Genomic DNA, 25913 nt, shown 5'->3' with positions numbered 1-25913 from the left:
CCAAGCAACACACGGGCACGGCCAACATTGGCAGACTCATGTACAGTCGTAGCCAAAAGTTTTGAGACTGACATCATTTTGTTTTTTCACATTTAATTTTCATGGCCGGGAAAGGCTTCGTAATTAATTGCAAATCATCTGATCACTCTTCATGATAATCTTAAGTGAATGCAAACCAAAACAAAATTTGAACACAATCGACAACAAAATTGAAACAAAAATTCTCAAAACCTTTGGCCACGACTATATATGTAGAAAGCCAAACCACCACGAGTTCTGGCGGCGTGACAGAGGAGAAGGTGAGGAGCTGCTCGAGGGGCTGCTGAGGGCGAGCAGTTAGCGGAACACAGTTTAGGAACCTATGAACTACACTATCATGGTACTCAGTGAAAGATTATAAAATGTTGTGCTTAGGGGCACTGAAGGAAGTGATTAGGTATTGGTTGCCGGCTTAACCTGCAGGTAACTATTGTTTACCTGGGTGGTAACGTGCTGCAAATGGCTCCATGGCTACTATTTCAGGGGAAGCAGTTTCCTGAGGATGTGCCAATTCAGTTTCTATGGCAACCACTTGAGGAGTGCAATCAGCAGATCGTTTGTACTCGACGTACTGTCGCAGCGTGATCCAAAACATCACAGAATAGAGGATCTGAAAGTGTAAACTCTATATGAAAGCATGCATGTGACAGAATGTAAAAGTATACAATACATGAAAAAAATGCAACAATAAAAAAAATCCACCGACATAAGGCACACAGTGCAATCGTTCTAGTGCATCGTATTAGCACATTAGTGCACAATATAAGCCAACCGATTCAGTTTAAGTTTTTCTTTTTTTTGCCGATGGCTTGGGACAAGGATTGGGACAAGGAATTCCCTTGCCCCGTCGAATGTATTAGGAATTGCTACAATGTTGCAATCACATTGAAAAAAAGAATCAGTGACAATACAGGTATACCGACTATCCTTGAGTTTGCTGAGCAAGAGCGAGGGAGGCTCCGCCTCCTGGATGCCGGCCAATAGGAGGATGCGGAGGGCAGGCACTTCCCAAGCCTCTGCTCTCGCCTAAGAGATGGTGCAGCGTTGCCGTTGCTTCGCGTGTCGCAAGGTTTCTGCCATGGCGCACCAATCTAACCAACTGCTGAACGAGGCTTAGACAGGAGTGTAGCTACCGTTATTTCCCCTGCCGCAAGGCTTCTGCCATGGCGCACCAATCCAACTAACGGCTTCGCCATCCATCAACATGGGAACGAGGCCAAGCGGGAGTCGCGCGCACGCCAGTTAACAGATGGTCAGCAAACGCAAGGATAGTCGGTATACCATGTTACAATTCTATGGAAACCAGAAGAAGCAAGTAGCTCAGGCCAACTTAAAGCTCGTATTGACAGAACAAAAACTACCAAGAATGATGCATCTCAAGCAATTTTAATGAGTGACAAAATTTTGTGCCACGTTTGCACTCTCTGTGCATACTCTGCACAAAAGCTTGTTGCTCATTTTGTTTCAAGGTACAGTACTTCGTTATTTGTAGTTTTTGCTGTTTTACTATTCTACGGCTAAAATGAAGTTCAGAGGAAGACCTGGCTTGAGAAGACGCACACACGCACCATATACAACTGTCCATTGGTCCAGTGTGTGGATATCCTTAAGTTCACGTTAGTCTGCTCTGAACTCTATACAAGCACAGCAACCAAGACGCATGCTACAATGACAACATGTAACGTGGAAGGTGAAGAAATAAAGTGGTGTTACCTTAACAGCCAAGGGTTGATAAGAATCATGGTGGTACTTGACAAGTCCAATTTGGGCTAAGTTTACTGCATGCACCTTCTGCGGAAGTTCGTCGTCACGCAAGTCCAAGCTGTATAGGTACTGGAGAAGCAATAGAGCCTCTGCATATGCGACAAGTGCTGGAGAAGACCGTAGGCATGCAGCACGTGAGCTACAGAATAAAACACTTCATATAGTACTGCTGTAAACAGGCTCAATCACAGACTCATATTCACTCTATGTTCACCATGTCCACTCAAGACATCAAAGTGCCCTGCCCAAAGTTAAGTGAATGCAGCCTTGCAATTCTATCGCTTCATGTGCTGCAGCTAACAACCACAAACAGCAGTAGAAAGGGGGTAGCTACTCATTCTCTCTCTCAACTTGTGATAGTTCCAATGGTCCTGAGTTACTTGCATAGCCAATTGAAATGTCCAGCGCGTATGCTTTTGCCTCGTTGTCACACTAATTTGTGCGAGAACAGATGGCTTGTGTGCACCCGCCTAGAATGGCATTACCGTTGTGGGTGCTGTCGTTCCAGTCTCTAAACAGTTGTCATACCTTCACAATGGCATCAATGGCAAATATATAAGGTACCACATTTTATATATTCTAAGGGATTCCTACTTTGGGCAGCCTGCTCTGGAAAAAAGTTAGCGCGTGAACATAAGAACCCCTGCAGTTATGACATCCAAACCCTCACAGTGAAGGTTTAAAAAATGGCACCACTGATTATAAAATTGCGTCCTGTACGTGTAAATTCAATAAAAGTGTGATAGCAAGATAGTCAAATATGTCACAATGAAAAGTTACAATAACACAGATGATTTCGGACGAAATAGTGAAACTAGAAAAATTTAAAGATTTTGATTTGTTTATGATCAGTAATGGACCTCTCTCACATTCACATCGTATCCTAGCAGCTCTCCAGCGAACCACCCTCATCATGCGCTAAAACAAACCCACGTGGGTAGCATAGAGTATCAAAACCGGTCTTGGAGTGGGGCCGACGAGCTCGCACGGTGTCCCCACTGTCAGCCCCATCCAGCACCACCTATTGAACATAGAAATAACCTTGCCCAAGGTCACCGGTGCTGCAGTGCATGCGCACAACCAGTTGCGAAAAAGGTTTATTCCCAGTCTCAAACTTCACGTATGAGTCAACTTCCTTCCTTGTTGAAATGCTGCAGACAGGTACGCCTGACAGGTTAAAGGTAAGCAGACATTGCAAGAGAGAAAGGAACTACTGTTAACCTTTCAATACCCACACTTCACTCCAACAGATTGTGAACAAACGTGACTATACGACCTATTGCTTTGACATTTTATCGAAAATATGAATTTCATCGAGTATGCAGAGATGAAATACCTCTGTGGTTCAGATTTTCCTACACTCTCACATTTCACTTAGAGGTTTTACTCACCTAGGCATCATCCATACTATGCAAGACCAGAATAGAAGGATAAACGTGAGCCACGAGTGGTATGTTATGCTCCAAGCCATCATGATGATCAAGGTCACCACGTAACTGCCCCTGGTGAGCAGGTGAACGACTTGCAGGAGCACCAATAAGGCTTCCCGCATGCCAAAGCCTGAAATATTACAGCAGATGGGCTTTCAACACACAGTTTGTCAAACACTGAATGACACTGCACTCTCCAACTCGAGCACACATACCTGTGCACAGCAGAGGTTGTGGCAGCAGTACTTCGAATTATCAGTTACAAGTAATTTTATGCAGACTGGACAATTGCAGTATACAATGGCTGATCAAAAAGTATCCAGAATGGATTTACATTTACAAATGTAAAAATTATAATTAAAAGAAAAACGAATTTGGAACTTAGTCACCATCAAGTCTCCTTCGAAGACCACACACTTAGCCCCAGTGCCATTTACACTGACCAAAAAAATTATGGAATTCTTCTTTGGAAACAGCAAAGAGCTGTCTCTTCACATTTGTTTGAATCTCCTGAACATCCTGAAATATTTTTCTTTCAACTGAACTTTGATATTTGAAAAGTGAGAGAGTCAATGAAGAATCACCTCAGTTACTCAAAAATTGTGAGAAAACAAAAATGCAGTTGAAAGAAAAAAAGGCACATTAGTATTACAGTTCATCTGTGGAGCTCACCAACGTTTGGTTGACAAGCCTGCGCTCCGTGGTCACCATCTCCAAGATGGGGTAGTGGAGCACCGTCGGGTGAGTTCCAAGGGCTTTTAGGAGCTTGGTCATCTTTGCTCTGCCCCATGGCTTGATACGAACGCCCAACGTGGTCGTGCTGGAGCAGCTGAATGTTTCAAGGCAAACACCATCAAATGACATACCTTCCTTCATGATTCTTTGGCTTTTATTGTCAAATTATAATCACCCGATATGTCAACAGAGAAATACATTGAAAAATATAAGTTAACAAATTCCACAGTATAAAGCGGAAGAGGACATATAAAGCAAAGCCACCGAAGCAGGAACAAATGAACAATACTCAAGTAGTCCAAACACAAGTAGTTAAAGCAGTGCAAATAACAAAGTTGCAGTTGCACGTCAGTAGATTCCCAAATGCAGTATCTACTTCCTGTGTGAAGCTTCACAGTGAACCAAAAACTTTTATTCTATGAAAGCGCGGTGTATTTACAACAATTTTAGTTGTATATGTAATAATTCGGGGTTTTACGTCGCGACACAACAGTTGTATGTGTTACTTACGAATTTCACTCAGAGTGAACACAGATTGAACAGGGGTCAAAGCAGACTTCAATGCAAGGGGAGAGAGATGAACAGCCAAGTAATTACACCTGGAGAAGCCTCAAAGTTCTGGCTAGCGGATGATACACGGTGAAGGAAAACCCTCGAGATGCAGGAACAAAACAAAATATGACACAGCAGATTGTTGTTTCGTTCCTGTGTCTCGGTATTTTCCTTCGTCGTTTAGTTACACCTGGGTTGGTGCACTCATCAAAAGTAACAGGGCTCTTACTTTATCCATTTAATTTTCTATTGGCTGCTATTAGTCCTGCTATTAGTATTTTCAAGTAGAGTCAGATAATGCAAGTCAAACCGCTTCCTAGTAGACAGAGCATACGACAGGAGAGCTCAGCTCATGAGGCCACCTACAAAATCCACTAATTCTAACCATTAAATGTCAAGCTTAGTAAATGTGTGGAACTTGTGGGGTGTGTGGGAAAGGACTAAGGCCATTAGTAAACTGTAGGCGTAGAGTGGTGCTCATCCTCATTATTTAATGATGTCGCATGCACCAGTGTCCCAACTATCATGCATCAAATTACAAAAAAAAAATGCTGATGCACTCTCCGCGAATGGAACCAACTGAATGGCATCGTAGTGGCCTGTATTTTTTCAATTATGCCAAATTATTTTGTGAAGACTAAATAGCTAACCTAAGATACTTGTTTAAGGGCCAAGGGGCCAATTGGACAGTTGTAGAAATGCTTGTCCAAATTGTTTCCAGCAAGGTGCGCTTCGTGGGGCTTCTTTTTGGCCTAAACGAAAAGCCCATGAAATTGCAAAATTTTCTAATCAATGTCTTGACCATTAAACAGATATTTTAAAAGTTAGCCAATTAGCCTTATCTCATGAAAGGGGTTGGGATACTTTTGTAGATGTGGTTCATTACATCATGGACGCATTGTACTGCACGCCAGAGCACTGGGGAAAAAGAATCATTCTTCGACACGTCGTACTTAGCGAGACACAGGCCCTCGAACACACTCCCGAGCAAAGCACAGACGTCACAGAGCTCGGAGTTGCGTCCATTCCCATTGGCAGCCGTAAGCACGTGACTTCTCGTACGCTGCCTCACCTATGGCGACGAGGGCTGTGATGTCAGAGCTGCATGAGTTTCGGTGTTCGTGGTGCCCGTTTTCTCCGCTTTTATTACCCTGTTCGCTGTGAAACTTTCAATGCACGTTCACATCGGTGCAAAGAACCCTCTTTTACGTTTATCTGGGATAACATGGGATGACCTGTCGCAACCCGTTTAATTACCTAGGCACAATTTTAAAAAAATACTGAAATAATTTAAGAAGTTTTTTTAAAATCTTGGTGCATGTTAGTTAGAACATGCTGTATGCAAGCAACTTTGTGGGTAGTCAATGAAATTTTGCCATGAGAAAAACATGAAAAATAGTTTCATGCATAAGAATGGACTCCTACAGTATGTCAAATCAACGAAGTTTTATCATGCAGTCATACCAATGACCGTAACGACAATGACACAGTGGTGGTGCCCAAACCACAATTCACAAATGGTTGTTGTTCACAATATTGATTGTAATTAGTGAACTAATGTCAATCCTTTCATCACAACTGCTTTCTGAAAACAGTGGTTGGGCAGGTCCCAAAATGTTACGCATAATTTCAACTCCATCTGCATGCCACATATCAAATCTGGATCAGTCTGGCCATGAAAGCTGTTTATTGGTTATGGAATGAGACCTAAAGAGTGCAGTAAAATGTATTAAATTTCTCTAGCTATCAAACCACAACTTCATTCCTTGACAATTCAGCCACTTAGCTACATCAATCATGAGAAAAAAAGTTTCCTACTATATTCATTGAGAGTAACAAAGTCCCATGCCTTTCAAAGCAGAAAAGTAAGTAGTAGTGTTGAGACATGACCACTACCCTAGTAAATGCTTATTCAATATATATTCAATTATTGCAACAACTTCTGCAGACTGGTAGATACATTCATGGCATTTTGCATGTGCTTTGTTTAAACATTAAAAATTAACATTTCACAGATGGAATACAAAGAAACTGGAGCTGTAAGGACAAGGGACATAAAGAACACACATACACGGGAGCAGCTGCTACGTGTTCTTTATGTTCCTTGTCCTCACAGCTCCAATTTCTTCGTATAGCTACGTACCAACAGGTGCACTCGTCCCATCCAAATCACAGATGGAATGTTTGCATTGCTTTACTGGTTATAAGTAGGGAGTGACTTTTTCGGGTTAAATGCCTTTGTCAGATTCGGGGGGGGGGGGGTAAAAATCGGGCGCAATTTTTAAATCTGCAATTCGGGGAGAAATCGGGCGATAATTGTGCCTTCAGGTGTTATCGGGTGTTTTTGTTTCTCCTCTTGTCTATTAAGTCGTTTCCTAACCTCTCTTTTTGTTCTTTTGTTGTTGTTCTTTGCGAGATCGTGACCTTCCAGCGGTAATCCCCGAAGGCATAGACAGTGTTGACACACATGGGTGTATTGCTGGGAACGTAAGTGACCCATTCTTACATGCGTTACACGTGGCGACCTTTGTTCGTCTTCAGTGGAAACGTCACTTGAGGATTTCACAGGGACTGGAATTTGGGGAGAAATTGGGTTTAACCCGAATTGTCGGAGGTCAGTTCGGGGGGGGCAATAACCGGGTCGAATCAGGTTTAACCCGAAAAAGTCACTCCTTAGTTATAAGTAACGCTCTCATGATGCTCGGTAAGTTCAAGGTTGCAGACCACAGCCCCACCACATCCTCCCGCAATTACCACTCTTGCTCAACGCTCCCATTCACACAGTGACACACCATTCCCAGCTTGGCTAAGCCCGCGCCAGACATGATTACTTTTTTTTTAGTTTATAACTAGGGTTTCTGCTTTTTGGTCATGATATTTTTTAGACCTCCTGGGATATGGCAAAAATACGCGCGAAACCAAACTACAATAACACAAGTTCGAATAGAGGACTTCCGAAAATTCCAGAGAACTTAGCGCCGCTTAGAAAACTGTTTTCGTTCCTCCTCTCTCGGCTGATTGTCCACAAGGTGTCAAGGTCAGCGAAAATGAAATGTGGACTGGACAGTTCTCCCTTCTTCGTGACAGTAATCTCCCAGGATGCAATGCGTGCGCAGGGAGCACTGGGATTTCCTGAATATGCCAATATATGCCAATAGACTGAAATCGTCTATTGGCATATAGCATCATAAGACAACGGGTTGGCTTCTCTTTTTTACCTATCTTAGCCTTGCTTTGTAATACCTCCGAAAATATAATCACCGAAAACGAGAAACCCTGCTTGTCACGAGGGCTGGCATCTGTTGAAAAACACCCTTCTGAATATCTCTTTGCAAGGGCTGCGTGAATATAGTCAAACTTCCATATAACGAAATTCACGGGGATCATGATTCCGTTGTACCGAATATTTCGTCCAAAATATTCAGTCCAAAATTTTATCTATTTGAAAAGATTTATGCCACGAATTGTTACGTGGTAGTGAGGTAGGCAACATAAAGCTGTATGTGTAGTAGAATCACCATTATGCGTTAACTGAATTTTTTAAAGTCCACGCCAGAGTGCCTTATACATAATGCGTTACATTTTGGGATACTAGCACGAACACTTTTCCGGGTCTCTCTGAATGATGCGAACAGGCAAACTGCAGTGTGGGTCAAGCGCATCACTCGTACGTGCGCTGGAAACTGTACTCCACAAATTGGGTACGTCACGTCGGCCTCCTTCCTCTCTTGTATCTCCCTTTCTGCTAATAATAATAATAATAATTTTATTTTTGTTCAGGTGCCCAACAGCCTAACAAACGGCATGCAGCGCGGACAACGCAAGTCGCAGCGCAGAGCAATGCAGGCGACGATTTTTTGCCTTAAGGACGGTTAAGGAGAGATACAGAATGAGGAGCACACGCTTGCATCTTTAGCTTGTCTATTTTACCTTTCGGCACATGCTAGGGAAGGAGTAAATGCTGCTTTGGGAACTTTTCCATTGGTGTTTCGAGATGCTGGCTTAAAACTGTTTCATTCCAGCGGTTAAAATCAGGGCTCAGCTTGCCCTTTCAGTCCTTTTATTACTGTGTAATTAAAACAGAAAAGTTGAAATAAAATAAAATAAAAATTAGTTAAAATGAATTTTTCCCTATGGCAGCCTGACGGGGAATGTCAATTATTTCGTTATATCGCAAATTTCGTTGTATTTGTAAATTTCACTGTAACGAGGTTTGACCGTATTTTGATTTTTCGAATACCAAAGCGAATAATTGTATATACGATCTGAATTCTGTATTCAAAATTTTGAATTGAAATTACGTGTCCTCCAAACCAAATATACTTCAATACGTAGTTCCAGAGAGGGTAACGCCAGAAGAGAGGGTATAACACAGTGTGAGTGCTGCTTCATAGAAAGATCCATACGCACACATAACATGCAAATGTTGCATATCTGTACACATGCTGTATACAGGGTGTTTCACAAAGAATTTGCTAAAGTTAAAAAAAATGGTTCATCGCACACCAAAAAGACGGACTGCATAGTATTACCAATGGTGTAAGGATGCTCAAACTATTTTTTGTTTTGTAATTAATTAAATGAAATTAATTAGTCAGTTTTGTTAACTATAAGGATTAGAGCCAAAATGTCAATGAGAAAGTTGTAGCGGGCGATATGACAACACGAAATCTGTTGATTGCAACTTTGCACCTCTAGGGGATCCTTTTTGTCCCAGCTGCAAATACTAACTTTCGGAACCTGTTGCAGATACCGAAGGAGCACCGGATCACAGTTCTCTCGAGCGTCCTGTTAGGCTAGTCACAGTTCTCATCAAAAATTTTGTCTTAACATTTTGGCTTGACATTTTGGCTTGACATTTTGGCTTGACATTTTGGCTTGACATTTTGGCTTGACATTGACTCCACGCATGTCTGCGAGAGGTCCAACGACAGTTTTTTTGCAAACCCCAAAGTTAGTCATTGGAGCCGGGAAAAAAACACGGATCCGTTAGAGGTACAAAGTTGCAATCAACGGGTTTCGTGTCGTTGTATCACCTGCTACAACTTTTTCACTGACATTTTGGCTGTAATCCTCATAATTAAAAACTGACTAATTAATTTCACTTAATTAATTACAAAACAAAAATAGTTTGAGTATCATCAAACCACTGGTAACACTATGCAGTCAGTCTTTTTGGTGTGCGATCAACCATTTTTTAAAACTTTGGCTCATTTTTCGTGAAACACCCTGTATGTGTCTGGTTCCGTTACATAACAATTTGCTTCAGATATGTAAGTATTCGCTTCGTGTTCTCTCTTCATGCTCTTTGCAAATTCAGCCTATTCAAAAGACATGCAAATATATCCCTCGTGTGTCATGAACTGTGTTCCGAATATGTATATGGAAACTGTCGTTCCATCTCTAGTCTAAAAGCGTAAACAACAACAAGAACTTTATTTTTATGACGATTATTGGGGTGTTTCATCATCAGAGAAGATACTCTATGCCATTGCTCATGGTAATTTGGTGAAAAAGCAAATTCCCTATGTGGTACTATTAGGAAATGTTCTTAGTTGTCACATGCAATGATTCCTTAACAGATTACATGAAACGATCCACCATGCTTGCCCACAGAATGCTGTCATCCCCACTTGGCATTGGGTTTGCCATACATGAATGTGATCATCAGCATCATATTCTCAAAATGAGCCCTAAAACGTTTGCCATACTAGTTTCAAGTGCATAACATAAAGCACACATTCTGTTGTGAACCTGAGTGGAGTGTGCTGCCATGTCGAATGATGCATGATTATGTGTACCTGTGTATATTATAACAACTTCTAGGCATTTGTAATAGGATTACTGTAGAAGTGTTTTTTTTTTTCGCGTAGAATTATTTTTCGCGTTTTTCACTCATTCATCCAAAATCGCGAATTTAGGTTCCTACGAATAACTCTGGCCATATAGGGGCGAAAATCGTGCGGCGCTCGACGCTATATACCGTGACTACCGTGACCCTTTCTACTCCATACAGCGCAGGTAGTTTAAGGAAGCCGCAGAAGACTGTTTTATCCCATCAGGCAAGATGTAAAGAAACGAAAATTGACCACGTTTTTGTTACTCCTACAAACCCACTCCACTGCACATACATACCACCATACCACAAAGCCGCAACATACCTTTCCCCCGCCTTCTCAAGACCAGCTTGTATGATAGTACGACATCTCAACCGAACTGTTCACTGCCCTGAGTGATAATGAATGAGAACTGCTGAAATGAATTGGCTGACCTGCACACGGCAAGTACTATGGCCTCCTGCAGGGCCCCTAAAGGCCATGGTACCGGGCTTTTCCTCCCATGTCTGTGAGGAGAGGAAAGGGATTGATCTAGAACGCCGCCATTGCTGTGAACAATGGATGTCTTGGCACATGCTGAAATATGCCCGAGTGTTGATCGCGGCATGATAGGCCAAAGCAAAGCATTCCCGGAAACCTGCGTCGTGAATTTAAGTTCTCGCGAATCACTCCTCGAACCAGCTTTGTTCAAAAACGCAAAAATATTTTCCAGGCGGAAAAAACCACTTCTACAGTATTTGGTAATCTTCTGCAGTACAAGAAAATGACGTGATCGTTTGTATTCTAGTGTTTACATAGAAAGGCCAACTCTCAACCTTTTTGCTACAATGTACCTGAATATGGGTGCTTATTTTATTTTTTTGTCTAAATATTACTTTAAAAAAAAAAAGACTTTACTATACGAAATAAATACTGAAAAACATCTGCCAAATTTCTGTGACAATAAATGCCAAAAACCGGAAATCCCGTTTATAGTTCCTTACAACCTTTCTCACAAAATACTTTTGGATTGCTACTTCTTATTCCTGAGTCAGCATGAGGAAACAGAACAAAGTATAAGAAATGGACATCTGTACGTACGAAGGTGCAGACACTAATGGTGAGCCACTGAAATGTTAGTAACGCAAATCAAACCAGTAGGTTACTGACACTGGGAACTCCTTGTGGCCTGTGACGGTTAAAGGCTTAGCAAGTGAGATAGGGGCCCTTTTGGCTTTCCATGAGTATACCAACACAGGAATCACAAGGATGACTAACTTGATATTTAAATGAAGTGAGGGAGTGAGTATGCATTGGAAAAAAATAAGTGTGTTTAAGGAGGCATCTTTACGCAGTAAGTTTTCTTTGCCCCATCAAAGATCTTGTTTAGTGCATGAAAGGAAAAAAGGTGCAGCAAGGGCACCCTCTTTTCACCTTCGGTGGTTCACATTAACAAAGCACACGACAAAAGCAAATGCAAAGTGAACCTGCCCAAAAACAGCATCCTTACTGGTGATCTCTGTGAGGTCTCCTGGGAAGGTTGCAAGCAGAGATGCAAAACAGCAGCAGGGTGGCAGGGCCAGGCAGGAGAGAAGAAACTCAAGTTAAGGAAAGAACAGACCACAAACCCATGTAAAAAAAAAAAAAAAAAGAGAAGTGGAGCCGCAACCACATCACATTACAGCCATTGAAGTTATTTGGATGGAATGTAAAACTTGCAGAAAGGATGCTCTGCCGAAGTCAATTCACATACACATAAAAAAAAAAAAACTTGCAACGCACAGCAAGTAACAAAACTACAACCGCACGCAAATGTAGAAAATGTCACAAAACTAATGTAAAGCATTGAAAGTCAAGCTTAGGTAAGCAGAGAGCAACGTCTATTTGTAAACATGCAACAAATATAGCCCATATGAGCTGAGCTACTACTATAGCGCATGCTTTCCTAGAGTACGTCCCTCTGTCCACTTCAGTAATTGCGGTATTTTGTAGAACTTTTACTATCCTACTCTACTTTACTATCAATATTTTGTGCAAACTAATGTCCCAAACCATAGGTTCTCAAACTGTGTTCCGCAGACTGCTTTCCCGGGTTCCGTGAGCAGCTCCTCACCTCCGCCCCCGTCATGCCACAGGAACTCGCATGGCTTGACTTGCTACAAACACATGAGCCAGGCCAATGGTGGACCGGCCCGGTACGACACACGTCAGAATGAAATCATGCTGAATGCACGTTCTTCTTTGCACAGTTTCAGGTACTGTGTGTGGTCACGGGAGAGGGCTGGCCATCCAGTTTCTCCTCCTCTCTTCTTTGACAGTAGATGCATGCACGGCTCTCCATTTACACATGTGCCACTGGCACGGCATACTTTCGGACTGCTTACAGCAGCTTTATTACTGTCACACTATGAGTAAGTAGGTTCCTTGGGACGTTGTTGAAGGGTTCTCCATGGTGAAAAAGTTTGAGAACACATGCCCTAAACGATGCACTCCAGTGAGACGAGATGGACAAATGCACATACACATCATCCAATTTCAATCAATCAATTTTTTTTTAAAGAAAAGTATCCAAGGAAGTGTCCCTTTAAAGTGTGCCCACAAAGTGTTCCACCAGGCATCCTTGTACGTATAAACGTCCCATGCAAAGTTGACGAATATCAGTGCAACGGTGCCATCGGAGACTAAGCATAGTGTCTGTTTGGACTTTTCTTCAGATTCATTCTTCTTTCTTCTTAGAAAGAGCCTTGCACAAAAATGTGAGATCAGCGGTACTGAACTACGTACCAGAAACGTTTTTGCAAGACAGTGATAGAAGTTCCACTGATAAACATTTATGTGAACTTTTAAACCAGACCTCAATTTTTTTTCCTCAAAAAAGTAGTACATAGTGTCAACATTGTTTAGTCCCTTTCGACACAAGCGTTTTGGAATTTTGTAAATCAAGTAGGATAAAGAAATGAGCCCTAATTGCATTTGCCCCTTTGGTGGAGAAACAAAAAAGAACAAATAAAAATTATGTATGTGCATGATTCACTAACCATGAATGCATCAGGGCTTCAGGACAATAATGCAACGAATGTTCAGTTTCCAATTCACCCTTCTGCCAACATCATATTGGTAGCTTTCATCGCATGGTCCTTATCATATCTCAGATATAAAATTCTAGTGAGGGTACAAATGGTTAAATGAAGGCACCAATAGGCACATAATTAAACATGTTTTAGCTCATTTTCGTAGTCCACATGGCACATACATGCTCGACACTTGAAATCCCCATCAGCAGTCACTTTCTTTGATGTTTTATCCTACTAATATGGTGCAAAACGCCTACTTTGTGGTGATGGTGCTACAAGAATAAAAATCCAGTCATAGTAAAATTAATTGAAATTATCTTAGAGTTGCAGTTTTTTGGTAGCTGCAATAACTAAGTCTAACTCTGCTGATTGTCAAGCTATCCTAACCACAGAAATCTGACAGACAAAAAGAACCATTCTGAGGATATGAGTATGCGATATGCCGATAGTTCAGATTAAATATATTACGTCTCCTGTAGATACACACGACTCATTAACTGTACCTAGATGGTGTATCTACACTGCATGGGATGTCATATTAAATCTGACTTTTGGAAGATAGTACTACTTCTACCACCCAGTTCTATCAACTTGCTATTTTGCTTTTGCTCTTTCGTGTGAGTGAAAGATAACTTGTCACCACATAGCTTACTAATTATAGAAAGTTATGCAATTTATGTCTGGAGAGATGCTTAACATGAGAATGCATATACAGTCAACCCCCATTTATCTGGACTTCATTTATCCGGATCCCGCGGTATCCGGACAAAAGGCACGGGAACGGATTTTCCTCCATGTATTTTGTTCTCGTTTATCCGGACTTCAGCTTCCGGACTCGGACAAGAATTCCAGGGAACGAAAGTCGAAAATTCTTGTAATCCAGCTTCAGTTATCCGGACTACCGTGAATAAGAGGGGACACTGACCTCACTTCGTCACCCTTTTCACTGTGTTGGGGTTATTCCAGTCACACGTCAGGGACCTACATTCCTCCATAGGGGAGACAACCGTGCACGATGACCCCCTTTTCTATTTGTGTGCGTTGGGTCACGTTGACCAGTCGGGTCATTTGGAAATATCTCGAGCAACTGTCCGGTTCTAGAGGGGAAAACTCCAACCCGAGGGCCTGCTGCTTACGGCGCGTTGGCCGATGAAGACATTCCCCTAGTTGAGCTGCGATCCCTGATGCAGAGGCTCACTGCGACTGCCGTAGATGATGCTGTGGTTTCTGACTACGTTGACGTTGATAAGGATGATGACGCGTGTGCTGCTATGACTGATGACAGTGTGATTGTTGCTGTTGCCTCTGATGATGTGCAGCAAGACGGTGCCGGTGACGCCAGTGAGAAACAAGGCTCCAACATTGACACTTTGCATCCGCACTGACATTCTTCGAGCAGCACAACAGCATGGCTCAACTCTATGCAATTAGCAAAAGTTTGCAGGAATCGAGTGCCTACACTACTATGTATGTAACAGCTGTCATTGACGAGATTTCTGTGTTTTAATTAAACCTTGCTCTGTAGGACATTTCTATTCGGTCGTTTCATTTATCTGGATGCCCCGGTATCCGGGCGATTTCGCCGGGAACGGCACCGTCCGGATAAATGGGGGTCGACTGTAGCATAGTTTCATAGAAGCACTATTCTTTTCTTTTTTGGGGGGGGCGGGGGGGGGGGGGGATACCGTTCATCGCTTGGTGTGCGTAGGGAGGGGCAGTGTGCCCGTCATTACTCATTTTTCTGTGCGGATAACCAGCTGCTCCATTTCAGTCAACCTGAGTTTTCAAAAGGGATTTGATAATCTCCAATTTCTGAAATTTTTTTTCTTCTAATTGGCAAACCTAGTTATAAATTGAAACACTGCTAAGAAATTGCAACTACCAGTGGCCATTCAAACTATGAATCCTTATTAAAATTATTTTAGGGTATTATAAGCGTACAGAAGCTAAATTCTAGGTTTACTTCCCAAAATCATCTGCCCAAGAACAGAAGCCCTATTCCACCCCAGTGCGTCTTAAATGCAATAGTCCTTCCTGTACTGAATTGTTTCCCCTATCCATTGAATACGGTCGTGGTTGTTTGCATGTGCTGCTATACATTAAAACGTAACAGTAATAATGCGCTTTGGTGTCTGACATTGGAGACTCTACACACCCCACTGTCTCGCCGGCGCCTCCTCGTGTAGGACAACGCTGATGGTGGCTGAGTCATAGACGCACGCCTGGAAGCAGCTGCTACTGCCTCGGAACCCCATCCTCCGCCACTGGTGCTGCCAACCATACTGCCCGTACTGCTCCGGGGACGCTTCTCGCCAGCCTGATGAAAAAATTGCACTTTCAGCAATTCCTTAACTATATTAACTCATAACAGCATGAGCACCCCACCAAAACGCTACACCAAATTTAATAGTACTCAAGAGCATGAATACAAGTAAGAGCACGAAACAGTGGCTTGTCTGTCTGAAATGAAGTCGAGCAATTTAGAGCTCCATCATGCCTTTCATGTCAGCGGCTCTGCTTTGTACCTCACACACAGCTCAGTTGAGAAAGTGGAATCTCAAACACTATATTTAACCTAATAAGAAGGTGATCCACTGCGACAGCAATATCGTGGCATAAGTTTCCTAATTGGCACGTATTGACTGAACTTGGTGGTACTGAACTGGTCACACGAGTGAAAATGTTTGGAGGTGTATTTCCAAAGATTATGCCCGCTGCCAAAAACGTTAGAAGTGCACTGCACTGCAGAGCTACCTCTGGTGGACAAGCTTAAGAATCCATCAGCAGCAGCACTTCAAACTTTCTAAGGAATACTGCCATAAATACAAGAGTAAAAGACAAGTAAGCAGGTGTGAAGCTGCTGGCAGAAATGTTTCCTTGAAAATGAGAACGGTTGAAGACAGATATTGGGAAGGCTGGATGAGATTCATAACAAGTCCTCAAAAAGGAATTTTGTTTATGGCAAGGAGGATTCCTCATGCGTCCTCACAGAGGCATCTACAATAGCGTGGAACCCAACCATTTGTTACCATATTGCTTTCCCTTTCTGACCTCTTTTCCCAAACTTAGTCTCACACACTACACAACAGTGTAGCAGTTTGTGACAACAAACTCGTAATTGGTGACCTTGTCCTGTCTCTTCTGTATCGCCACTTTTAACCCTTAGCAGACTCAAGAAATGCTTCCATTAATGAATACTGTCGTTTGTCGTCGCAACACAGAGACGTTGAGCATCAAGTCTGTCGCCACAAAGCTGGACTGCACAAACCTAGGAGATATGAGCATTACCCCTAAGCTGGCGATGCTTGAATTAGTGACTCACAAACAATGAGAGGAGGTAAAGCACGTTTGGATAGCTTTCACAGTGATTCACAAAGAAATGTTGAATCGTTAAATAGCATTAACCTGAAAGAAAAGGACATCTCGTTACAGATGAGGCTGTGCCAAAATAGTGTAGGATAAGTAATGAGAAGTGTCAGTATGAGTTACCCTGACACTAGCTAATTGTGTCATTTCAGTGGCCAAAATGCTCCACAACGCATCCAGACCTCCAAGGATATCCGATCCCTGCCAAGCAGGACTCGAACCAGCTTTTCACCGTTTCAACAAGCACCTCAAATGTAATTGTGCAACTTTCGAAAAGAACAGCAGAGCAGAGGGAGCTCACTTCCAGCACAACTCAATTATGTAGAGGCATTGCAGGCGCAAACTGTTGCATGTCCTTTAACTGCCCTCTATGGCATAATGTTAATCATCCTTATCTCCCCCAAGAAATATTCATATTAACAAAGGAATATTAAGATGATAAATGTCCAACAGTAGACATCATTACAGGGGCCACAGTCTATATTTGTCAACGTTCTAGTGTTGTCATCCCAATCTCATACCCCTAAACCAGAGACAAACGTCAAAAGTTTACATAATCAAAGTGACTTGCAAGAAACCTGCACATTTTTACATATGTGAACACAATAGAAGGACAAGTATAGAAGATAGGATGGCTATAGTGAACTTTTGAGTCTGAGGAGTAGGACAGAAATGGCACAAGAAGTTTAGACAGACTCAGTTTTGTGTTTGTCTCCGTCCTCAGACTCAATGAAATGTCTACTACACCAAAAACGATTTTGGAATCCAGAGAAACCAAATCATGTCAACAGTGCATTTTTACAACAAGGATATGAATTGAAGAAAATGTGGCTGTGGCTATCACAGAAAAACATTCCCCAAAACACTATGCTGAGGTATGCGTATGGTATGCATGTTCCTTGGCATCAAGAGAAGCAAAACTGCCATCCAAACCACAATCTTCAGTTTGGCAGGAACTGACGGAAACTGCCAGTGGAAACATAATAAGTAGGGGTGTGCGAATATTCGAATTCTTGAATCGAATCGAATATCAAACGCTCGAACTATTCGATTCGCGAATCGAATATTCAATATTCGATTTTTGGAATATTCGACTATTCCACGAATATGAACGACACAACCGGAAAGTGGGCTTCACCTGATGCTTCCGTGTATGAGGTGAAGCCTCCTTTACGAAATTGCCCTTGCTGCAGGACCAACACAGGCTGGACGGTGTTTAGTTTAAGATAAGGTGTCTTAAAGATGTCCTTTACATCTAAAATTGAGGCAGGCTGCCAATTCGTTTGTTTCACAAATGGCCTGTGGTTGTCTGAAACAATTACAGCCTCATCCGTATAACATGCTACTGCCTGACATAAAATTTTGAAATGAAGGTAACCACTCCAGTAAGTGTAGGCTCACCTGAAAAGTAGGAAGCACTCTCATGTAAAATTAAAGAGTAGGGGCTGTAAACAGAAGAATTGCATGTCTCTATCGTGACAGTTAATGCCAGAAAAATTACACTAAAGCCATGGGCTACAAATTGGAAACTTTTAGTGCGAAAGTCACACATTATAAATTTTGCACAAATATTCGATATTCAATTCGGTATTCGGAATTTTTTCCCACATTCGATTCGATATTCGATTCGACTTGAAATATTCGGATTCGCAAACTCCTAATAATAAGCCAGGAGCTTTCTTGATGTAAAGAACGACATTGTTTCGAGATCGCCACATGCTGTGCTCTAGTTCCCTCAAAATGCAAACAAGAGTTATTCCTTATGTCATCAACCACAGCACAAACTCAAGAGAAGCTCTTCTATTTCCAAGAGACACACGCGTTGCAGTACAAACAACGAGTTTTTCAACACAGGTGTGCCTTATGCCATGTAGGAGCCAAGCCATACAAAACTGAAAGACTCCCTTTGAGACGAAAATGGAGCACACAACCACAACAGTGTGCTTGCCACAAGGCCAACTGTAACTTGAAAGGAGCAACACAGAGAGGAGTTGGCTCTGCATATTTCTGATTCAAGCTAGGAGAATTAAGGACAATGAGGCCACTTTGTCTTTAATTTTCCAAACGCTTGTTGTTGGAGCTCTACAACCCCACAGCTCACACAACTTGAACTTGCGACCACAAAAGTCATGTTTGAGTAAAACTAGAGAAAGCCTTCTGCAGGACGTTGGAAACGAACAGCTGCCAAAGGGTTTGTTCGATACCCCTGCTGCAATTGAGGGAGAAACAGCAGATAAAGTAAAGTTCCCCAAACAGACAAAAACCCATTTAAATTTTGACAAATAATAACAACAGGAACTGCACGATGGAGTCGAACATGCTTCAGCCAAATGAGCGCACCCAAAATCACTTGCCTTGCTGGGGCACAGAACTAAATTTTGTTAACCGTGTCGTAGAATAAAAAAAAAAGGGGGGGGGGGGGGGGGTGAGAAACTGAGTGCAAAAGGAACCAAATGCATTGAATCCTCGGTGTTTGACCCGAAATGCACACAATATAATGAGTATGGTCAATGAAATGGAGCAGCAGGAGTTGAGCCCGCTCCAAACGGATATGCGTTCCGAAGATCCTACCGTTACACCCCACAGCTGTTGGTACCTTTTCGACTGTTTCATTTCATTGATCTGATTGCTTTGGGCGAAATTCAGGCTATGTGTTGTGTCATCTTCTATGTTTCTTCGCCTCATCTTCTACTGTGATAATGAGTATGGTGGGCGGATACATATTTTACAAATTGCAAGATGAGTTTTTGGGGTTGGTGCCTCTTCGCTCTTTTGACACGGGCATGCCAAGCCCCAAAGATTGGTGTCAGTCTCTTAGCGGGACTTCCCGGGGGAGGCAGCGCCCCCCCTAGTTCATGTTCCGGGGGGGCAAGGGCCCCGGCGCACCCCCGCAGTCGGCGCCTATGATAGGGAGCATTCAAATGAAGACTACCGAGGGATGCTGGCACGTTACCTATGGTGGATAGTTCTGTTCAACTATCCAAACCCACAGCAAGAGGGTTGCTCACCTTTCCTAAAGGCTAGTGAGAAACCCCCATACAGTTTCACGAGTTAACAATGGGAGGTGACGGTTATGCGTTGCACTGCAGTTTAGGCATTTAAAGCGGACGATCGAGGCTCAAATGTTACTCGTACGAGTGGAACGGGGCGTCAGTTGACTGCCGAATTCTGCGGGATTTTGCATCTCGCAACACCGGCCGTGATATATGTTCGGCTGCAACTGCATGGCTTGCCCTGAAACTGCTTAGTGCACACCTAATACGAGGGGTGTTCAAGTCAAACCGGGACTTTTCATTTTTCGCAATAGTAAAATGAACTTACAGGCGAGAAATTAGTTTTATTTTCAACGTAATCTCCAGCTGCACCAATGCTCTTAGCGGGACATCCCGGGGGAGGCGGCGCCCCTTCTGTTCATATTCGGGGGGAGGGGGGGAGGGGGGGGCAAGCCCCCCGCAGTCGGCGCTTATGTAATAATGGGTGGAGTTTTAATGGTGCGAAGATAACTAAGGCCACAGCGCAGCAAACCATGGTGAAAAGTGAGGAAATAGCAAAAAAGTGAAAAGTCTATGCTAAAATGATATTTCAAGCAAAGCGTGACTTAGAAGTCGGTGCGAAGGAACAAAAACCTCCCATAAAATCGTGTAGTGTTTGAGATGGCTGATATCCCTAATAATGGGTATGCCCTCTGTAAGGGCATGAGAGGCTGATCACTCAGCAGTAGGGCTGGATAAGGTGATAAAGCATTTTTCGTCAAAGGAGATCTCCTCAGCTCTTGCATCCGTCTTGCAGAAACCATCGTTACAGCCCAAACTGAAACAGCAACCCTTTGAACCAAAAAGTGACGATAGGATAAGAAAGTTAGCAAAGATAACATGTAAGTACAATGAGGATCATTACAAATTAGAAATTACCCAGGGAGCTCACTCACAACAAAAGGTGTCTTGTGCCCAAGAATACTCCTCCTCAAAGCAGATCTCCGCTGCCACACTTACCACAACTGGTACACGAAGTCTGTAGTGCGTAACTATGGCCAACATCCAGTAAAAAGCTAAGATACTAAGTGGACCCATGTAAAGTGTCCAGTGAAGTGGCCGGAAACGCAAGGATCTGACGTCGTTCTCAGATGCACCACCTGCTTCACAAACACTCTCTCGTAATGGAGGCAGCCCTAGTAACCTGCAAGAAACACAATCACCAATATAGCACTTGCTGAAAAGCATGTTGATATTCAAAAATGTTTCATCCACTTGGCAAGGTAAAAGGGATGCAAACTTAGACAACACAATGCCTCTGATGTCTGATGTAAATCATGTAAAATGCATGTCACGTAAAATCATGTAAAAGCCATATAGACTGGCACAGCCCCATGACTATTGTTGAGATGGTCAACAATAGTCACAGTTGGATTGCCAATCATTAAGCTTTGTTATGTTTAATTGCTTGTTAGTAGCAGTGAAAAAACTTTTTTTTTTTGCATTGATTTTAAAAAATCAGTATCCACCCGCAATTTAACTGTTCGGAGAATTTCGTTAGCATTTCCAACTCTGACGTGAGAAGCTGTACCAGTAAAGAATAGGCTGGTGTCATCCGCATAGATGATAAAATCTGCTTGGTTTGTTACAAGTGTTATGTCATTTATGTAGATACAGAAGAGAAGCGGCCCAAGAGGACTCCCTTGTGGAACCCCACACTTTATTTTGCGAAGTGAAGATGCAGCCGCAGATGCAAAATGAATATTGCTGTCGCTTTTTGCCAGCTATTGCACTAAAAAACACACACAGAAGACAACAGACAATGCATGCCACTCTGTGCTTTGTGTGTGTGTGTCATCAAACACTGGAGTTGCACCTACCTGGCTGTTAGCAACTCTGGTCGGAGCAAATCTTGGGCAAAATCGAACTGGTAGCCGTAAAGTAGGAGAAGGTGCAGGAAACTGTATACGAGAAGCAGACAGCGTCCCAAGTAAAAGTGATGATGTTCACCACGCAGAGATAGCCATGTAGCCAGTGCCAGGAAGCAGAGGAAGTAGGCCAGTGACAGCAGCGATGCATACAGCACTCCGGCTGCTGCCATCAGAACCAAAGTCATCAGCTCTCCGATGAACAGGAGGAACACCCGGCCACGTCCACCAGGCGATGGTACTTCTTCGAACACTAACAAGACATGTAGCAGCCATTACGAAATCTCACCCCCTTCTCTGCAGTACACAGTGCAGTCACATAGCTGAATCTGAACACAAGGGTGAAAATGGGAAAAGAAGTAGAGAGACAACAATTACACCTACTCAACAACAACAACAACAACAATTTGATCATAATTAGGGTTCCAACTTCTCAGTTTTATCCGACAGACACCGATATACACTCACAAGTATTTTTTTTAAACATATTTAGATATATCAGGAAAACGACGAATTTCTTTCGCTGAATAATGTGGTTTGCAGACGTCTCTTTTTTTTTTTTTTTTTAGTGAGGTTCAGGTGCTTAGTCCAAATGTTAAGCAAGAACTTCCTCCTCACTTCGAACACTACAAAGACATATGTTGCCTAGTTCTGACCTGAGAGAGACCATACTGAGTTGATACAACTGCAGGAAGAATTTGCACTTTACTACGAGTACCAACTTTCTGCTCATGTCACTCCAGCGAACTTCTGGGTTTTCGTGAAGCGGATTGGCCGATGCTTTCACATGCAAGCTTCTATCTACTGGGGTTTCCTGTCTCCAGTGTCAACGTAGAACGTGCTTTCTCAAAGCTGAGAGTGATTAACAGAGAGGAACGATGTCTTACAGACATGTGCAGGCATGCTTGTATGTCTTACAACAACTCACTGTATATGGACATTTGAACCGTGCTGCAAGCGGGCCAAATAAAGCAAAATAGTACTCTAAGTCACTTGTGGTGATGTTAGTGAGTGCGCCACCAGTTTTATTCTGTGTCGTTACTCGGTCTTCATTTCTCTGGTGAACTCAGAGAAATCCACTCAGTATATTACATTGCTCAGAGACAAATCAGTCCGAGACCAAACATCTGATTAAATTGTTATTGACCGACAGTATGGATAAATTGTTATCGTTGTTAAGTCAGTGTAGTTTTTGTGTCTCTATGATGAGTCCAGCCTGTTGGAATATTTTATCAGGTTCGTTTAACTGTTGTTTATTCGTTTGTTCTGTTTGTCAAATTAGAGATTACCATCAAGTAACAGCAGCGGGTGTTGGAGTTGCACGTACATGGGGCATGGGGAGGTCCCATAAGCATATTTTGCATCTACCTGAGAGCCAGCTTTAAAGCCCCCTCCATAATTTTTTCGTTTTTGGCTGCAGTGTAGTATCGCGAAATCGAAGGATTCCGCGAAATATCATGGAATCCTTTCATAACGTAAAAGCGCTAAAAACAGGACGAACACAAGACACGCACAACATCGAGTGCATACTTTCTACAACTTTACTGACATGCCACATGGAAGGTGCTTATAATCATTGCAACAGGAACTCCCTTCCCTTTACAGAATACTTTCCGAGCTAACACACGTGTTGCCCGCTTTCTTAATCATAATCTTTTTAAAACGTAATCTTTTTACGTTATGAAGGTGTGTCAAAGGGATGTTTTAATGAACTTTATCACGGAATCCAGAATTCATTGCGGAATCCTTCGTTTGGCACAGAATTTTACGGAATCCCTTATTTTTAGGAGTGTGCGTATATAAGAGTTCTCGAATTCGAATTAAATATCAATCACTCGAAGTATTTCATTCGCGAATCGAAAACCCAATATTCTGATTTCCGAATATCCAACTATTCGTCGAATATGAACACCTCCCGAAAGTGGGCTTCACCTGACGCTTCCCTGCATGAGGTGAAGCCTGCTTTACGAAATTGCCCATGCTGCAGGTCCAACACAGACAGATTGTAGTTTAGCTTAAGATAATGTTAGCCCAAGTTTATTGTGCGTACTTCGCCTGAGGAAGGGGTGGCGTCCTTCCAGTGTGAATTTTAGCGGTGGCAGTGGGAGATTTTGATTTGATGTCTGGGAGTTTGCCTTTAAAGACTCTTAAATAATACCTACAGCCCAGAAACAAAAAGGATGACCTAAGGATGTAACATCCACAGGGCATGTATTGCAAGCTCCTTTATAATCTTCCTATAAAGTTCCTATAAACTCTGTAGATGCTGAAAGATCTTTTTTCAGCAGCTATAGCATGATTGCAGGTGACAGAATGCATTCTTCGTCAGAGGAGAACACAGGATATCATGTATGTAATGCTGAGCCACAACAGTGCTTTGAATCTGTAATTTTATAAAATGTTTTTTGTTCCCACATTATCTGAGAGAATAAAATGTTTCCCGTTTCAAGCAGCCGTCGACTGTTTGCCGCGGAAAATCGCAGAATTTACAAGACGGTGCCGCAGAATTTTGAATTTGCCGCAGCAGAAAACCAGGGGCCTTAGGTATCATGGCTGCTCGCTGTGCTGATGAGAGGGTAGCAAGCATGGTGTAACTGGTAGCATCTCTGACAGGAAATCATTGGCTGTGGGTTCCAATTCCCCGCCTTTGACTCCCGCAGGAGGAGATTATATAAAGAGGACAAATAGGTTGTCACAAATAGCTCCCTTTGCTCATATTACGATTCACTTTTCCGATGGTTTACCTAGAACGACAAGTTGAAGGACCACAAGGATTTCAGGTAGACATCGGGTTTTACCCTAATTCTTGAAAACTTGTTCGGGGGAACGATCGTGATAAATCGGATTTAACCCGAAAACGGAGAACCCTACTTATGCTGTGCAAAACGAAATTTAAGAAGATAGCTTGTTCAGTTTTCGAACACCCGAGCAAGGTTCCCACGTAAAAGTTACCTAGTTTGCTTGTCATAAGCATGGTAATGAGAGCGATGACAAGGATGAGCCCATCAATGCCAATGAGGCGCAGTCCCTGGGGAAAGCTGAATCCTTCATCAGCTCGATGCAACCCTATAAGGGCTAACACTCGCTCTCGGCTCGAGCAGGGATCCACTTTCTGGTCTCCATAGCCATGTGTTGACAGCAGCACCACTTGGTAGATCAACTGGCACAAGCATACCGCTGCACTAACCAGAACGACAATGCGCAGGTAGCCCCTACCTAGTAACGAGAGAAAGAGGAAAACATGTTACTCTGCATCTATATAGGGTGTCTATTTTTAGAAGAATTTTTATTAAAAAGCTACGAGGGCAGCACAGACATCGTTTTTGCAATTGACTTATACGGCCAGGCGGACATCCTCTGGAAGAGAATATGTAACTACCAAGATGACTAATTACGTAAAATCCATTAACTACCTGTTTAAATATGGGATTTTGGGCGAAATAGCACAATGGGAGGCAATCTCCGTTGAAAGCCATTCTATCCTTTAGAAATTCAGAAAAGAGCACGTGCCGTGAAATATCCATAGCTGAATTTCGGTATGCAAAAAAGCCGAAATCGAAAAAGCTTGCCTCAAGTATGCATCATCTATTGCAAACAGAGGCTTATCTTGCCAGATCGCAACCAGAGGCTTATCGGGGCCAGAAAGCAGTTTATCTGACCAGCAGATCGGCACCCACTCCATAATAATCTCCATCGCTCCAAATCACGTGGCCCTCTGACATGAAATGAGCGCAGCGCTACCTGCATTCCCGGTTGCCGCGGTTTCAGCTCATTTACATATCGGAATTCGGGGACAGAACGCAAGTGCGTGTTTTAGGATATCTTAGACGTGGAATGGCTTTCAAAGAGGATAGTCTCCCATTCTGCTGTCTCGCTTTTGCCCAAAATCTCTTAATCAAAGAGTTAATTAATGAATTTTAGGTAATTAGTCATCTTGTAGTTGCATACTTTCTTTGAGAGGATGTCTGCCTTGCTGTATAACTCAACTGCAAAAACATTTGTGCTGCTCTCATAGCTTTTTGTTATACAAATTCTGTAAAGGATAAAAATAAACACCCAGTATACTTTCTAGGGATCTGCTAAGTCCAGTAATTTACTGTAACTCACATTGCACACTGCAGGAACGAGGTACTAAAAAGCCAAATATATAACTGAATATACATAGGACCTTGCGTTCTCCAGCTTTATGCTTTTCGAAAATTTGGGGGTGAAGGGCTAAAAATCGGATTTTATTTCA

At 42.6% G+C, this 25913-nt stretch overlaps 1 protein-coding gene across 3 annotated transcripts in view; it reads right to left on the bottom strand.

The window, feature by feature from the left end:
* Positions 1–25913, bottom strand: part of LOC135378266 (piezo-type mechanosensitive ion channel component 2-like) — a 101089-nt gene that overhangs the window by 61677 nt on the left and 13499 nt on the right. For 2 of the 3 annotated variants that reach the window (XM_064611247.1, XM_064611249.1), the window contains 9 exons: positions 24629–24892; positions 21629–21929; positions 20769–20952; positions 15566–15727; positions 11847–11867; positions 3906–4062; positions 3195–3363; positions 1753–1942; positions 478–649 (listed from right to left, as the gene is read on the bottom strand). In XM_064611247.1, the coding sequence (XP_064467317.1) occupies positions 478–649; positions 1753–1942; positions 3195–3363; positions 3906–4062; positions 11847–11867; positions 15566–15727; positions 20769–20952; positions 21629–21929; positions 24629–24892 (1620 nt within the window). The remainder of the gene's footprint in view (positions 1–477; positions 650–1752; positions 1943–3194; positions 3364–3905; positions 4063–11846; positions 11868–15565; positions 15728–20768; positions 20953–21628; positions 21930–24628; positions 24893–25913) is intronic. The other variant, XM_064611248.1, reaches the window with a different exon arrangement.

The sequence above is a fragment of the Ornithodoros turicata genome, chromosome 1, assembly GCF_037126465.1.
Source record: "Ornithodoros turicata isolate Travis chromosome 1, ASM3712646v1, whole genome shotgun sequence".
NCBI classification, from domain to species: domain Eukaryota; kingdom Metazoa; phylum Arthropoda; class Arachnida; order Ixodida; family Argasidae; genus Ornithodoros; species Ornithodoros turicata.
This window is presented reverse-complemented; position numbering and strand designations above follow the sequence as displayed.